The sequence below is a fragment of the Branchiostoma lanceolatum genome, chromosome 16 (genome assembly GCF_035083965.1).
Source record: "Branchiostoma lanceolatum isolate klBraLanc5 chromosome 16, klBraLanc5.hap2, whole genome shotgun sequence".
NCBI classification, from domain to species: Eukaryota; Metazoa; Chordata; class Leptocardii; order Amphioxiformes; family Branchiostomatidae; genus Branchiostoma; species Branchiostoma lanceolatum.
Window position 1 is genome coordinate 10,266,289 of NC_089737.1, and position 17,484 is coordinate 10,283,772.

General features: G+C 39.7%; 1 protein-coding gene across 2 annotated transcripts; it reads left to right on the top strand.

Annotated features, from left to right (window-relative positions):
* The first annotated feature begins 269 nt into the window (after positions 1-269).
* On the top strand, positions 270-9,387 carry LOC136421687 (zinc finger and BTB domain-containing protein 24-like). Of its 2 annotated transcripts, none has more exons than XM_066409164.1 (12): positions 270-354; positions 1,351-1,467; positions 2,186-2,432; positions 2,819-2,916; positions 3,450-3,515; positions 3,747-3,817; positions 4,027-4,143; positions 4,595-4,691; positions 5,262-5,493; positions 5,933-6,083; positions 6,898-7,093; positions 7,655-9,387. In XM_066409164.1, the coding sequence occupies exons 1-12, from the start codon at positions 352-354 to the stop codon at positions 7,997-7,999; spliced, it is 1,740 nt and encodes a 579-aa protein (XP_066265261.1). In that variant the 5' UTR covers positions 270-351; the 3' UTR covers positions 8,000-9,387. The 2 variants fall into 2 exon arrangements, with proteins under 2 accessions (XP_066265261.1, XP_066265262.1); XM_066409165.1 differs by having other exon boundaries at positions 7,658-9,387.
* The last annotated feature ends 8,097 nt before the right edge of the window (positions 9,388-17,484 follow it).

The following is a 17,484-nucleotide window of genomic DNA, read 5'->3' on the forward strand; positions in this document are numbered from 1 at the left end:
GACAATGGAAATCAATATTGTAAGAATAAGCTTTACTCAGCACGACTATGCTAATGACTTTGGCATAAAAAAGTTCTAAAAGTTCTCCCACGACACTAGAATTTTAGTTTCACAGCGAAACTCAATACAAACTGCAAGTCTAAACCTTGCTTCAAAACAAGTCACATTCCTATATGCTTAACTTGTGGATATAACGTTACTTATTTCCATAGGGAATACTTTACGGCCGATATGTCTAGTCACAAGTATTTAAATTAGGTATATGCAGATTTGTACACAGAGGATTGTGGGAACGAGAAGCAGAAGTCGCCATTTTGTTTGTGACAACGGCGATCTCCCGACCAGGGTGCCATGGTACGTGCAGGTTTCGCTGTTTCCCGCCGAGGTTTGAATCTTGCTCGGGCCGCACACTTTCAGCTTCGTAGACAAAGCATGTCTGGGACTTATCAGATTGTGGATGAATACCTTAGGGGATGAGATTATTACCGTAGAAAGACTGAGGGAAAACTTGTGTATGCGCGGCGTACATGTTACGTTGGCTGAGCGCGCGTGTTTGGTTTGGAAGGGGGAGGGGGGCGGTTAGGGGGTGTGCCAACTACAGTACGGTGTTTTGATTACTGAAGTTCTACGTGCACGGATTTTTTTTGCCTCTTGTCTTACGTATTTAGAGGTCTTGTAGTTGTAACAGACAACGGTCAACTGGATCAGTTGATCCCCTTTTTTTGTCTGTTCCCAAGCCCTGAAGGTCAAAACATGTTTCCATTTTTTACTTGACCACTGATATCTAACCTGTTACATCTACACAATACTGGACAAGACCCCTATGATACTGCTAAATTTGTCTGAATAATTATTACAGACATGATATGGTGCACAGACATATATTGTTTTTGGCTTGTCTTTATTACGAATGAGTGTGTATGGAATAAAATTATAATGGAAGTGTGTGTGTGTGAGTGAGTGTGTATTCTTGTGTGAATGGGTATTGGTATGTAAGGTGAGTAGTTGTGTGAGAGTGTATGTGGTGCCTGTGTGTAAGTGGGTATGCGTGTATGTATGCGTGAGTAGGTAGGTATGTGTGTGTTTCTGTGATTCCCTGATTCATACATATGACAATTCACTACTCAAACATTGTCATCGTCCTTCTCTATGCTGTGGGACTGGAAGCGTTGTAAAGGGGTGAAGTTGGCCATCTCTATGTATGGTTGTTTTGAAAAATTCTATTCTATAGCACTTTCTAGTCAAATTCAGCAAAATCTGTGAAAAAGAAAGTTGTAACACCACATTGATGAATATAGCGTGCAGAGCAAAACAAAGAAACAAAAGCTGCTGTTTTCCTTTTATTCCCAGGATGCAACAGTACCGCCCCAGGCCCCTTCTGTCCCCATGACTATCCAGGTGTCGACAGAAGGCGGTACTCAGTTTCCCGCGGTCATGGTCGCGGAACAGCCGCCTGCGATGCTACAGGTATACAACGCTTTTTACTTATAGATGTGGGTAGATACTGTAATTCACTGTAACTTTATGTTCACTGTTTTCACAGTCACGGTACCTTGAAATTATCATCATCATGAAAAAAAAGTTTTTATTATTTATGATTCCTTGACACTTTCGTTCTGTAAATAACTTGCCGTCACCGTTCAGTTAAAGTTCTGTGAAAATGTCCGTTTTCCGTACACCGTGAAATTTTTCCACCGTGAAGATAATGTGAATTACAGTATTGGTCCTCTAGCCTGACTAAATCGTGCTCGCCTGACTGACGGAGCCTAGAAATTTGCCAGACGTCCGTAGCCGACTCTTCCTTCCAAATAAAATATGTTACAACTTACATGACATCCATAGAAAGAGTCAGTAAATTTAGCAAGCCTCTAGAGTCCTTGGTGTTGTAGATAAGAAAGGGCTCGAAATTCATTTTCGGGAATTGGTGCACCTAACCTAGAAATTTAGGTGCGCAGACAGAATTTTGGGTGCAGTTTAATCTCATGACTTTTTTTGTTTTGGCAAAACAAAAAGAGTCATAAGATTATAAGTTATAAAGTCAGCAAAATGCAATTGCAAAACCCTTCTGCCTCTATGAATTAAGAGCTTCTATGTAATTCTATAGTTAACTTCAAAATTGCAAACAATTAATACATCAAACAAAGTACAACAAAGCCTGTATTTTCTAATACTTGCGATGCTACAGGTGGAACCCGGCGGGCAGAAATTCACGCACGAGATCCCTGACCTCAGCGTGACCATCCTGGACTGGATGAACGGTTGTCGCTCCACGGGATTCCTCTGTGACATCACGATCATCATCGACGGGAAGCAGTTCCGGGCGCACAAGACGATCCTCGCGGCGTGCTGCGACTTCTTCAACACGATGTTTCACAACGAAGTCCAGCAACAGAACTTCCACAGTATTTTGGAGCTGAGAGGAGTTACTGCCGGTGAATGTTATTTAAGATGAACGTTATTTACATTTTTCTACTTTAATCATTCTATAGATAATAGTACTGTTACTACTGTATTCAATCAAGTTTACTCAAGCTTCAAACACATTCATATCCAGCTCTGTCCTGCCACCTGCTACATGATGTAATCAAACACCACAGGTGTCTGCTACTGTGCTACACAGACAGCCCTGATCCATTGAATCATTCAGCCAAGGATGTTTAAAATCGGACTATTGAACCTCCTTGAACAGCACATGCTATCTGCAGGAAATATTTCAGTTGTCAGTTTAAAAGTTTCAATGTTGTATATGTTCCCAGGTCTGTAGGGATTTCATTTGTTGCAGGCAGCTGTTGAATTTTTCTGTGTTTTTTCTTTCCAGGAGGGTTTTCGGCTCTGTTAGATTTCATGTATACAGGGAAGATATCTGTAGATGAGACCAACCTCACAGACTTCACTGGAGCACTACGAGCACTGCAGGTACATTGGCATTTTTGGCTTGTCTGCCTTTCTGTGTATAATATTGTAGCTGTAGTTCCTCTATGTTCTGCCAGGAGGAGCTGTGCAATTGCCATATGTTCTACCAAAGGGAGTAAAGCCTGCTTGCCATGTTTCAATATGATTGTGTTAATATATGTGTTAATAAACCACATCAGAATTAGTTACATTCTGTCATTACAATGCATACCTATTAAGTAAGGGCATGTGTATTTTGAATTTTTGTTCTATAAAAAGGTTGAACTTTATCTGTAGAAGTTTGTAAACAAATCCTGTAACCTCGGAATAAGATAAATTGATATGGGCTTTGTGCCCATGATATTTTGATGTTTAATCACCATAGATATTTGATTTTTGAGAGTCCTTTTTAAAATCTGAGCATATAAACAAACAAAATGTGTTTTTTTGTAATGCCAGTATGTCATTATGTCACGTGGTCTAGTAATGACTTAAACCATGAATAACTCCTGGGGTACTCATGTATAAATGTTTGCTGTTATATTATCTATTTATAGGTCAGAAATGCTGACGACATTTGCAAGAAGTTCGAGCCCTTTGCAGTTGCACTTGCCAATTCACAGGTATGTTTACTGTAAAGTCATTTATTTTCGCAGGGACTTAATTTTGCATTATGAGGGGAAAAGAGGTTTTCGCAGTATTTTGAGCTATAACTATTCTGTCCTTCAGTTACTGTATGTAGCAATACATTAGAAACAATGTTGATGTAAGAACATAAGAAGTCACTACAAAATAAAACCACTGCAATCCTTCAAGATTTACAGTAATCAGATATTGAAATGTTCTTTACACAGTCTGAGTCTGCAGGTGAGCTGACAGAATGTTTTAGTGGGGAATCAGGTCACGATGAGGCTTTAACTGAAAGGTAAGAAATTATTTTATCCATTCATAGTATCATACTGAGTGATCTGATGTTAAGCCAAAGAGTTCACCAAGAAAACTGCAAACATAATACCACCGCAAACATTTTTACATTAACAGTATGCAAAGAGGTATTACTGGGTATGCAATAGAAACAAACAAACAAGCATTTATACACAGTCTAACAATTTGCTCTCTTAAAACCTGTTACAGAAAGCTGAGGTCACCCAACCAAAAAAGATACACCTGTGAACAGTGTAACACTGCCTTCAGTACACCCACCAACCATAAGAGACATATGCGCATCCATACTGGGGAGAAACCATACAAGTAAGTGCTATGATAGTGCATATTTATTACATTTATTATTCATTAATTTCTTGTAAACCACTGGGAATGAAAACCCAAATATCTAATGGCATTACATGTACAGTTGACTAAAAGTAAAAGGAATACATATCAGACCCTTTGTCAGGTCATAAAGTTTTTTGAGTTATCTGAGTTATCTGACTTCAATATGGAATGTGTAGGAAATATAGATTACTGCTGCATACGGTAAAAGCATTTATGTTTGCTGTGCTTTTATTTTGCGGCATGTTGGAAAAAGAGGTTTTCAAAATTCTATTTACTGTACTAGTAATAAACATTGGAAGGGTATATTTGTGATGTCGAGAGTTCACCGTGAAAATGAAACCACTCACTGCAAAAGTTTCCAGGTCTACAGTATGTTACTGTTGCTTTTCTAATGAATGAACACTGAATAAATGTTGTACCTGTCTAGATGTGCAGAGCTGGACTGTAACGCAGCCTTCAGTCAGTCCACCCACCTGAAGGAACACATGCGTATCCACCGAGGGGAGAGACCCTACTCCTGCACGGTAAGGACATGGTTCACCTGGATAACACTGTGACTGTGGCTGCTATAGGGGTGCATCTCAAGATAAATCTCTTGTTAGTTTCACATAATTATTGTTAATCACCTTTGGTGTAACACAATTTTTGGACGATACCATACTGCATTAGAAGGTTGGAAAGAGAGAAATCGGCCTGTAGATAAATTACAGACACACTATCCTTACTTCACCTCTAGGGAATGAAGTATAGCTGTGTTTTTTTCTGTTTCTGCAATTTTCAATGCACGCAACATAATGCAGCCTTGCCATACATGTACATCTTCAGTACCACTATTTTTGTTTGTCGGGTTGGAAGTGTTGCAAAGCAGTAAGAGTGAGGGGGGTACTCTCCAAGCAGAGGTCGGTAGGGAAGATTGGGACCTTTTTATCATATACCCGGTTTTTGAATTAGTGCGAACAAAAACCGGGCATAATTTCATGAAAAGGTCACAATCCTCACCAACCTCTGCTTTGAAATCAATCATCTCTACTTATATAATAAGTAATTGCTTTGTTTTAAAATTGCTGTAACATTCTCCTAATTTGCTTTGATAGTTTTGCGACAAGAAGTTTACCCAGTCCACCGGCCTGCGACGGCACATTCGCCTCCACACCGGTGAGAGACCTTATATCTGCACCGTCTGCCAGGAGACCTTCAACCGGCAGAGAACCCTGAAGATCCACATGAGTAACAAGCACGAGGGCAAGAAACTCTTCATGTGCAACATCTGCCACAAGGGGTTCAACTACTCCGAGAGCCTCAAAGAACATCAAGTCATCCACGGAGGTTAGCAAGATTGCATATTTTGTTACATTAATTTTTAAATAGACTATACAGTGTTTGGTGGCATCAAATGGCCTGGTATAGATGACTCGAGATTGAGAGGCCACAGGTTCGATTCCAGGTCTCTTTCTGAATGGACGTAGAATGGAGGTCCCATGTTCAAGGACGTGCCTTAAGCATGTTAAAGGGGAAGGGCTAGCAACTAAAAAGACTATTTCTTATCCGTGACCCCTCCACTTCAACCTTGTTGAAAAGCGGCCGTGTGGCCCGAACCAGCATTTCGAAAGAAAATAAAGGCCTTCACTTGACTTGACTTTGACCCCTCCCTGTAAAAGTACATCTTGCTACTGAAACAGCAAAGAAACTTGCTGCCCTATGTGCCACTAGGAACTACAAGGGTCTGAACAAACAAACAAGTATTTGTTTTTTTGTTGATCTTCAGGCAATCGTCCCTACAAATGTGACCACTGTGGTCTCGGCTTCAACAATAAGAAGAACATGGCCAAGCACATCAAGAAACTTCACGAGTGTTCACCTGGAAATAGGACCTTAAAGTGTCCCGAGTGTGAGAGCTTCTTTGGAGACAAGTCACGGTAAGTAATCTGAAGTAGCTGTGCTTTCTTTAAGAAATCTAGAATTATTGTTTTTCAAAGGGAGTTCCATATATGTAGCTTTCTTGATAATCCTGTGTTGTAGTGGTTGGCGATACTGCTTTTAAACCAGACAGTTGTGTGCAGAGTTTGAATCATGCATATGGTTTGTACTAGAAGATTCTATACATTGTACATGAGTTCTTCAGGAAAATGTTCCAACAGTTACTTTTAGTTTGGGATGGTGTACATGTTTTTTTGCTTGTTAAAGAAACTTAGTGTAGAATCTGGCAAATTCACAATTATTCTACATCGTAAGTTGAACCAAGGAGGTTGATTAAACCTCCTTGGTTGAACCTTTCTTATTGTACGGCACAGCAATATTCACAGCGTATGAAATGCAACTTAAAGTTTGTTGTGTTGTTATCTCTTGCCGACTTGGGAGCTACATGTACCAAAAACTGGGGGACTTCTGGTGGCTTGCTATTGCGTCTTATACTTACGCTGGAAATGATGCTTACATGACTTTGTAATTTTGTATTGTAGAAAATTATTTTTGAATGGAGATATTTGCAGTTTTGGCGCCAAAATTCCACAATAAGTACCTTTTATGGTATAACAAATACAATTTGATGGCAAAAGGTTACTTTAGTAGGGAGAAGGTTAAGATTCAATGGCTCTTTTAGTCTCAGGATCGAAGAGAACAGTAGTGAAGCTGCCCTTTTCCTTTTGGAACATATTTGATCAAGCTTTGGATTTTGGACAGTTCAATCAGTGGTAAGATTAATGTGATATCCTGTCTTGTACCTGTTTTCAGACTGACAGCTCACCTGAACAAAATCCACAATAAAGACATCAGGAGGCGACCACGCGACAAGAGAAACGACAGAGGGCCCAAACAGGTGATCGTGGTGTCGCCCGAGCGCAGAACGCACATCGTGACACGGTCGGTAAGCCACGCCGCCAGCAGCGACACATCTCAAACTCGCCAACAAGAAATAATCGTTGTACAGGTAGGAACAATCGATCCTTACTCGTTTTGGAATGAAATGTACAATAGACAGTTGGAAGTCACCGGTACATGAAAATCAATCAGGTCACGCTGGGTGCATGTATGCAATTTTACTGTGCCCCAAATCTTATTTTTACAGTTTGGGTACGCTAGTGCTAATGCAACTAAATATTTGTGTACTAGTAGGGTACTATTGTACGAATGTACACTAGTATACAGCATGTTTTTGAGATTCAGGTGTCTGAAAGAATGAAACCATTGTTGTATTACTACTTTGAAATTTTGAAGTTAAGCCCATTTCCTCCGACTTTATTGAGTAGAGAAGAATTCTTTTCTTGCCCTGTCGCTTCATATTTTTCCTGAAAAAAGAGATCTAATGCAGCATCAGTAATCCAAGAGGTACATGTATGCACACTAAAACATCCAGGTGTTCAAGAGATTCTTGAGAAGGCCTTGATTTTTTAAGACTTAGGGTTCCCATGTGTCCTATCAAAAGACACAAATACTCCTTAATTCATTTATTTATCCAATCATATATTCATCTATTCACTCTTTCTACCAGAAGGATGAAGACGCGACTGAAGACGAGCCAAGCTACGTCATCAAGGTTCTCGTCTCCGGTGAGGACGACAGCGTCAGTCAGCCCGAAACGTTGGCGTGGAGCACCGACGAGCAGAACAAAGACGGTAACACGGGGGAAAGTGTTCAGAACGTCCAATCAGGGAATGGTGACATCCCTAGTCAAACTGCTACAGCAGTGGTAACAGAGGCCAATGGAGTTGTACAGAGTGTTGTTGAAGATGGTGTAGGGAATAGTATACTCTCACAGGGTCAAGAACCACCGGCTGAAGCAGTAAGCCAGCCCGAGGCGTTACAGAAAGGGACAGACAGTGGACAGACTGTATAATATAGTTAGTCTCATATACTGTAAATGCAGAAATGTGCACAGTTGTTTTATGTTCGCGGTTTTCACAGTGAACGAGACTTTACTGCAACTTAAGCCCACTGCAGAAAGCTATTCCATTGTGTGACTGTAGCGCTACTATTGTTCTTTCAAACGCAAACTCAACCGCCGCGAACACTCCATATTATACCTACTGCAAAATTAAATCCCCGTGAACATTTCTGCATTAATTTTACAGTATTCAAAAGCCAAGGCAGGGTGTATGTATGATGTACATGTATGAAACAAATCACACGTCATACTTAAAAATGCAGACTGATATGGCTTTGATTTATTGCTATTGCATTAATGATGAAGGTTAGACATCCAGGTAATTAGATATGCAAGGTAACAGTTATTACTCAAGCAACAGGATACAATTTGGAAACAGACGTTTCAGACAACATCCGCTGTCTTTTGTCACTGACTGGACAAAAATCTGGATTTACCAGGTTTTATACCAACATTATATTAATCTCAGTAACATATCAGATTTTTTAGGTTTAAAACCGGCCTAATCCAGATTTTCTTCCAGTCACTGACGAAAGACTGGATGCTGCCTGAAACGTCTGACTGTTTCCAAAAAGTTGCTTGAGTAACTGTTACCTTTCATATTCACTAATGCAGTTGCTTACGAATGTAATTGTCCACTTTAAGTTTACTTGTACATTTGAATATATATATGAGGTTAACCTCGAATTAGAAAAAAGAAATGGTCAAGGGATTGATATGGTTTTTAAGTTCTGATCATCAAAATTCTCGAATCTCTGAATGTTTGTTGTCATGTACATGTGTACTGTAATTCTTAAAATGATTATTACCATATACAAAGAAGTGAGTTTTGCTTGAGGTTGAAAAAACTTTCTTTACAAAACTTGGGAATATGGGGAATATGGGAAATGCTAAAACTGCAACACTGGTGCATTTTTTCTATTAATAGAGCCAGTATGAAATGAAATGAAGTTCACTTGACTTTTTGTAAAAAAAAGTTGTACATTTGTTTGACTTTGCATCTTCTTTGGTAAATTACATACCTGACTAGGTATACATTTACAAAGTTACTCAACAAAATGCCTGTATACAATACATTATTTTCATCAAGTTTTGACATTTATGTGGTTCTCAAAGATGTACAATGTACCCATATGTACAAATATAGTATATTTGCCTTTTAGCGATTTCTCTGACTGTTACAGAAATGAAGTTTAAAGTAACAGAGTTTCTGTCGCCCATGCTCCTTGGTGTTATATGTTGTATAGGACAGGGAAAATAATTTTTCTTCGTTTAAATTAAAAAGAATATTTCAGATCTTTACTGTTTTAGCGATTGACTGAATTAAAACATACCATATACATCTGCATTGTTTTTCAATTTCTACTTGTCTAGATTAATCACAAGCAAAAAATGGATCCTTATAATCCAGTATCGGCTTTGTCGACTAAGCGGGAACACCTGTTTCTCTAGGATTATTGGCTTTTATACTGTAAAAGCCAGCTTCAGCTAAAGTAAGCTGTACCATTATATATGGATTTAATTCCATTAAATGATTTGATTTTGATACATAGTAAAACGGAAACACCTGTGTCTCTAGTCTAGGATCATTGGAATTTAGACTGTAAAAGCCAGCTTGATGTAAATTAAGCGATACCATTATATGGCCCTCCGGTTAGATTTAATTTTATTAAAGGTTGTTACTTTGATACATGCAAACCTTTGTCGACTAGATGTAAAGCGGAAACACCAGTTTTTCTAGGATCATTGGCTTTTATACTGTAAAAAAACAGCTAACCATGGAAAGTACTAGTAAGCAATACCATTTTGTAACCTTGTTAGATTTAATTCCAGTAAGGATTATGATTTTCCCCATACTCGTTTTGATGATTCCATCATTGTTTAAACGCAGTTATCTGTTGCAAAATAATCCAGACCAGTGAATATTATTCGCAAGAAATGTGATGTCAATCTACATATTACCTTCTAATTTTAGTCTCCAAGCAGACCAAATGGTTGCAAAGACCGTATCCAACTGGCAGAAAGAATTTTTTTTTTGCAATCCGACGGTGCCTGACAACTTCTCTGGCTGACTGGAGCTTCTTTAGCTATTTTGTACGATTTTGGCACCGTGGAGATCTGCTTGGAGATTATCTAATTTGACATTACCATATGCATGTCCAGGAGTTTGAGCTTTGAGTCAGACCACTAAACATCAAGAAGGCGCACTCGGAATTGTTTTAATTGATTGTTTTCTTTAGAATCTACGCTCAAGCAACAATTCTGGCTTCAGATGTAAACACGTACCATACCTACACTATAGCGTGCACCAAGAGCTCACAAAAAGTCACAAGATAATACAATGCAAGGTCTATTTCTATTATCGAGACCAGATCCATTCACATGCTTTTGTCCATTTGTCCAACAATAGTAACTAGATGTAGATATAAAATAATACAACTTGCCGTATTTCATTTCTGCCCAGTTCACTGTTTTCCGTTTTCAGTTCAGTCAACATTGTTTCGTCGGTTTCATCCGAAGATGCCTGCACTTGTAGTGTAGTCTTGACGTCCATACAGATATTCCAATTACAGTAGAATCCGCTTAACTGCACCACCCATTTGTCAGCGTTTTTGGTGCAATTATCCGGCTGGTGCAATTATGCGAAATGCCCAGCTGGACCGCACCACCATGGGCAAGGGGGTGTATTGTTAGTCAGAAACACTAGCACAAAGGATACAGACGACATTATTAACTTTATTTATTGACCCTTTGATGAAAAAAAAAGAAATGACTACGAACCTGTTGTGATTTTGCATTTTTTTAATTTTTCCATTCGATCTACCGCATTACAACACACGTAATGTTACAGGGGAGGCATTCTGAAACATGCCACTCATGGGATAACAGTTTCTGTGTTACATTACGTAGGGTGCAGTTGTCGATTTACGTAAATCATGTACCGCCATGAAACTAGGAACTGAAACTAAAACTTGGTTACTGATTACGGGTGACCCGCCCGGGACCTCCCATACGATTCCTATCCGAACGTAACTGTCAATGGAGACCGCCTTCTTTTTTTACTCAAAACTACTAAATTCTACTCTACTCTACTCTAAAACAGTTTTAAACATATTGGCGGTATTGCGCCTTTACGCCGGCAGGTATCGGCTCATAGTACCGCGTTTGCCGATTTTAGCGCACCTTTTCAGTTCACTTGTCGAGGATTTTTGAAAAAAAATGGTGCAGTTATCCGGCATTGGTTTTGGGATTTTGGGATGCGCGGTGCAGATATGCGGAGTTACTAACAATGCAGTGAATGGGAACCGGTTTGGGATTTTGGGATTCGGTGCAATTAAATGGAAGGTGCGTTTATCCGAGGTGCAATTAAGTGGCTTCGTCTGTACTTTGTTTCAAAGTAGGCTGAACTTCTTTCGGAACATGCGTGCTGTCTTGTAAAGATGGCACATTTCCTTGTCCGGGTTGACCTTCCTCTTCATTTGGAGGGCCTAGCAATATCACGGAGGTGACTTTCCGATGAAAGCTCGTCAGCTTTTTCCAGATTGCGTTCCTCAAATCCGGCGTGCGGATTAAAGTTGCCACTGGGTTGGTTATTGAGTTTGCACAGATGCATGCAAAAACACCGGTTTTGCTGGGGCACAGGTCCGGGCGGATCCTGCAAATCCCGACGAGTATGCAGGGTAACAGCCAGAAGACAAACGCAATCACTACGTGGATCATAACCGTCCTTGCCCTCTGCACGACCCTTTCAAATTTCCTTTGCGCCTCATGATTTGAAACATTACGTGGCTGATTTTCAACCGTTTTACTGTTTTCCTGTGGACTTTCACTTGCATGTGGTATAACTGGTTTGCCAAGTCTATTTCTATATCGTTCTCTGATGGCTATGAATGTACAAATGTTTGTAAACAACATGATACCGCATAGAAAGAGCAATATCGATGCACAGATGACAACAACTGCCACCGGATAATATGAAATACAAGTTCCTGTGCTCAAAATATGCATGTCTATACAGTTCCAGCCCATACTGGGTGACAAGGTGAGCAAGACGAAACTAAGCCATGTACCAGCAAGAACAACACCTACACGACTACTGGCATTGCCAACATGATTGCGGAAAAATATAGGGTGCCTAATCGCAATATAACTGTTAACCGACAGCAAGGATAGGGCTGACGCAGACAATAACTGAGTCAGTGTCATCAGATTGACAAAAGTCAGAATAAATTCATACTTTACATCATGTATCTGGTGACCTACACTGCGATACAGAAGTGCAACACCAGCAAAAAGGTCTGTGATTGCCAGATTTGCCAACAATAAAGGCACTGGTTGGCTGAGTTCAGGCGTTGCGATGATTCCCAAGAGCACGGCAGCATTACTGATGATGATGAAAAGTCCCATTAGCCAAAGGATGATGTCTGTACCTGTTTCCAACATAACAAGGTCCGCGTACATGGAACATTCTTCATTAGCGTGCGCGATGGTTGCAGTCTTGTTTTGCAAATACCACCGATAACAGGACAGCAAATTTGAAATCTCACGACCAATTGTCTGGTCGGTGAGGAGCCATGAGTCCGAGCTGCTGTTGTTGAACATCCCGGCCGTGTTGTTTTTTATCGTCTTTGGCAGGAGCAAGAATGTAGCATAACCTCTCCAGTTACAAACATGTAGATCTTAAATTGTCTGGGAAACGTCACAACCTCTCCGGTTAGATCTTAAATTGTCTGGGAAACGTCACAACGCTGCAGGTGAAATTGCTTTTACGTAAGCTGTTACTATGGGCAACACGGTAAATTTAATTCCTAACAGTGGTAGAAGCTTGCGCGATGGTTGCAGTCTTGTTTTGCAAATACCACCGATAACAGGACAGCAAATTTGAAATCTCACGACCAATTGTCCCCTCGGTAAGTAGCCATGAGTCCGAGCTGCTGTTGTTGAACATCCCGGCGTTGGTTTGTATCGTCTGTGGCAGGAGCAAGAATGTAGCATGACCTCTCCAGTTAGATCTTAAATTGCCTGGGAAACGGCACAACGCTGCAGGTGAAATTGCTTTTACGTAAGCCGTTACTATGGGCAACACGGTCAATTTAATACCTAACAGTGGCAGAAGTGGTATATCGATGTGGTATTGCATGAATGGATTCATGGCGACCTTTAACTCTGGGTTCAACTTAAAACTATACACTGCACGAAATGGCATCGGATCCTGACTTATCCTGAAGTATCCTGGCGTGATCCGGAACCTAAGATCCGGAAGAATCCGAATGGATTCGGGCCGTATATTTCTCGGCAGGCTAATGGGCATCCAAATATTGGGACTCAGCGCTACTGTAAGACAGTAAGGTAGAGCGATACAGTAGCCTTGTTTGGTGCACTTTGTTCTTGTGGGCCTTCGTAGTTTTAAGGCCACGCCCCGGACCGATTCTCACGGCCGGACCCGAATTTATAGAACACCCCAACTAAAGACAAAGGTGAAATAATACAAACACGTAAAAACGTGAGAAATACTCGGAGCTTTCGAGTTTGCTGCTGCTCGCATCTGCGCCTGCGCGTCTCGCTGTAAGGCGTGTGTTCATAGTAGAACTTGACAGACGGCCGAGGTTGGAGGCACTATGCGATAGAGGCGAATAGAGCAACGTAGCAATTTATACCGCTATCCATGCATACTATCCGATGCATTTTTGAACATTTCAGTCAAGCACTGGTATATGTTGTAGTCTTTTTACCGGGTGATGATGAATTTCCTAATCAACATCGAAAAATAACTGAAGGGTACATACCGTACATTGGTTGTGATGTTCTTGAGAACATATGAACTTTCAGAACTTGGCAGACAGGTATACAGTCATGACATTATACTAGAAAAAGAATTCTATCGATCAAACAAAAAATTCTAAAAGATCCATATATTCTAGATAAACTAAGCAATTATTATCATTATTGTGTTCGTATAGTATAAAGATTGTCATGTGAAAGTTTTCAATGAGAAAGCAATGTTAGCTACCATGGGCCTTGGACCTTTGGTAAGGCAGGCTCTACCAGCCTCCGCGAGTCGCTGGGAAAATAGTAGAAATTGGCCAAATAAAGTTAATTGTATGAAGGGAGTCGGCTATGGAGAAAGGGTCAAATATGCAACCTTAGAGGCTGGCTTATCCCGGTGCGCCTGCGAATGAAACCCTCCATGGTCAAAGTCCCCCGGCACATGTTCTTCCTGTAGCCGGCGCGAGTCTGGTAGCTGGTAGAGACTTATGTAAGGTCATAATGACCTTTTGTATCTGTATTGTGATTGAAATCTATGGTCACAATACCTGTGCTTTCGTGTGGAATAATGTGAAGAGCTAGGCAATCTATCTTGATAAGAGCGCCAGGTATTCATCAAACTTATTGTAGGTGACAGACGTCCTCAGCTGTGAAAAACTATCTAACAAAAACGAGCGTGGCCGAAAAGAAGCAACAATGTGTACAACCATACATGCATGCATTCCGACATACATGAATGCACCAGGTTTACTTGATAAAGATTCAGTATATGTTGTAGTCTGAAATGATTCTTAAAAGAAACTTAAATGAAATTATGAAGTCAGTTAAGTCAGTTGGGGGTTGTGCTTTTGACTATATCTAAACTTTTTACCTTCGCCGAGAAGGTTATGCATAGGGTAGCGTTTGTATGTATGTATGTATGTATGTTTGTAAAGACCAGCATAACTCGAGAAGGCCTGGATGGATTGTCTTGATATTTGGTAGGTTGGTAGGTCTTGATGAGACTAGAAAATGATTAGATTTTGGGTCCCCTAGCGGCTTGTTACGGTACTGCAGCGGAACGTCCTGTTTCGATATCTCGTGTTCTGGACAAGATATGGAACTGATTTTTGAGTGGTAGATAGCTCTTTGGACAGAGAGTTAGTGGTATAGGTTTTGGCCCCCTAGCGGCTTTTTTGGAACTGCAGGATCAGGTTTTGGTTCAGACTTTGAAAGGGAATAACTCAAGAAGGGCTTGATGTATGGTTATGATTTTTGTTAAGTAGATAGCTTGAGTGATGATGTACATGATTAGATACTTATTATGCAAATCCATATCTTATTTGCATAATTAATGAGGAAAGTTTACACATCCGCCAAATTCCAAGATAGGACTCTCAAACATGTGACATATGTAACTGAAGAAGAGAGAAATATCAATAGATATCAATTATGCAAATGAAGACCTCATTTGCATAATTAATGAGAAAATACTATAACTCAAGATGGGCTTGATGGATGGTAATGATTTTTGGTATGTAGATAGCTTACGTGATGCTTTGTATGATTGGACGATAATTATGCAAATCAGATTCTAATTTGCATAATTAATGAGACAATTCTAAAACCCCGCTGTGTTCCATGATATGACTATTGACATATGTGACATTTGTTACTGAGGAATTTTGATAGATAAAAAATATGCAAATGTGGGCCTAATTTGCATAATTAATGAGAAGCTACTATAATACCATACAGGTAAAGGATGGCAATTTCATACTTGTGTCATTTGGAAGTTATGTGAATGTAAACATCGTTGAATCAAATTATGCTAATAAGGACCCCATTTGCATAATTCATGATAAATGTTACTTTGTTAGCATAACCTTCTTTGTTAAGCTCATACTTTTGTTCTTTGGGTGAAGAAGATCAACTGGTATGATTTATAATTGATGACAAACACCCCTGATACGTCAGTCATAAAGGTTAAAATTATTTGGCGAAGGTATGAGGTCGTGGAACTCTAGTTTCAAATGTATTGCTTGACAGTTGCGCAATACACAGCGTATCTACTATAATAATCTAGCATAAATTCTGAAATACTCCTTAAAGTCTACGCTTCATGTACTCAGTGACTGATATCATTATACATGCTTCTATTACAAAGATACATATAAAACTTGCCTACAAAAAAAGTCAGGTTAGTCACCCCATTCCGCATCTTATGTAAGGTTATAATGACCTGTTAGGTCTTTCATGTGATTGAATCCTTGGGCCGCAATAGCTGTGTAAGAGAGGCAATCTGCTTTGAAATGACACCTGCAGTCTACCAGGCATTTATCAAACTAAATGCAGTTGACAGACGGCCCCAGTTTGGAGGCACTATGTGACAGACTTGAATATAGCAAGGAGGTTTTGAATATAGCAACAATATACGCCAAATAGCAGTTAGGCCACAGCAAGTAATTTTTATGGATGACATCAGCGCGCTCATTAATTTTCGCCTGATTTCGGAATAAAAAACAAGAAATTTCACTGTCTTCCGACGGTGGTCAACATGCCAAAAATTGGCAGATATGCCGTAAAGGTTGACAGTCTAAGGTGTTTCATTGCATATGGATACCCAGTGTAGTTCCTGCCCATGATGGTATGACAAGCTGTTTTCTGCGTTTGTTCTAGTTAATTGAGCTGTATACACATATTCAAGAACAGTTTAATGTTGACAGTCTAAGGTGTTTCATTGCATATGAATACCCAGTGTAGTTCCTGCCCATGATGTTATAATAACAAGCTATTTTCTGCCTTTGTTCTAGCAAGGACATTATGTAAATAATGGGGGGGGGGGCGGTCTAGTTAATTGAGCTGTATACACAAGGTGTTTCATCGCATACGAATTCCTAGTGTAGTTGCTTCAGATGATGGTACAACAAGCTCTTTGCTGCATTTGTTGTAGTTAGTCTATTGAGATGTATACACATCTATTTGGTTTAATACAAGAATATAGCTGTTGGTCATGATATCATATTTCGTCGCCTCAATTCTTGTTTAACAAGACTTATGATCTCAAAATTTGAAAATATAGGAATCTTGTTTTGTTTGGCCCGCCTTGTTTTTTTTTCGCCCTATCTCATTAATTTTGGAGTCTGCGGAGGATGTCATCCATAAAATTTACTTGCTGTGGCCTTACCTAAGCAACTGGATATGTTTTTGGAAGCATCAAGTTGTCTTGACTCTATTTTTTTTCTTTTGAACTATCTAAAATTGTCTTCACTTTATTTCCATATTAATTCATAGTTCGTGGTCAAAAACCTGCTCTTGCTCAGTGGTTGCTACTTAAAACGCCCGAACATTTCCAAAATCATGTACAGTTGCTTGAATAAGTGCTATTCGGCGTACCTTATCTGAAAAAGCTACTATCTTTTACGGGGGGATGTCGAAAGCGAAATGATGGGATTTTGTGTTCTTGAGGATATATGAACTTTCAGGATTTTATTTTTAATTCTATTCAGAAGTTGTGCCAACAACAAACGAATAACGTAACGATTAACACAACGAAATACAGTTTTATAATCAAAAGTGTACGTATAATAAAGATTGACATGGGAAAATCAGGCTAGTGCATGTCCGGTACGTTAAAAACCTGTTAGGTATGTCATGTGAATGAAATCTATGACCACAGCAGCTGTGTGTCA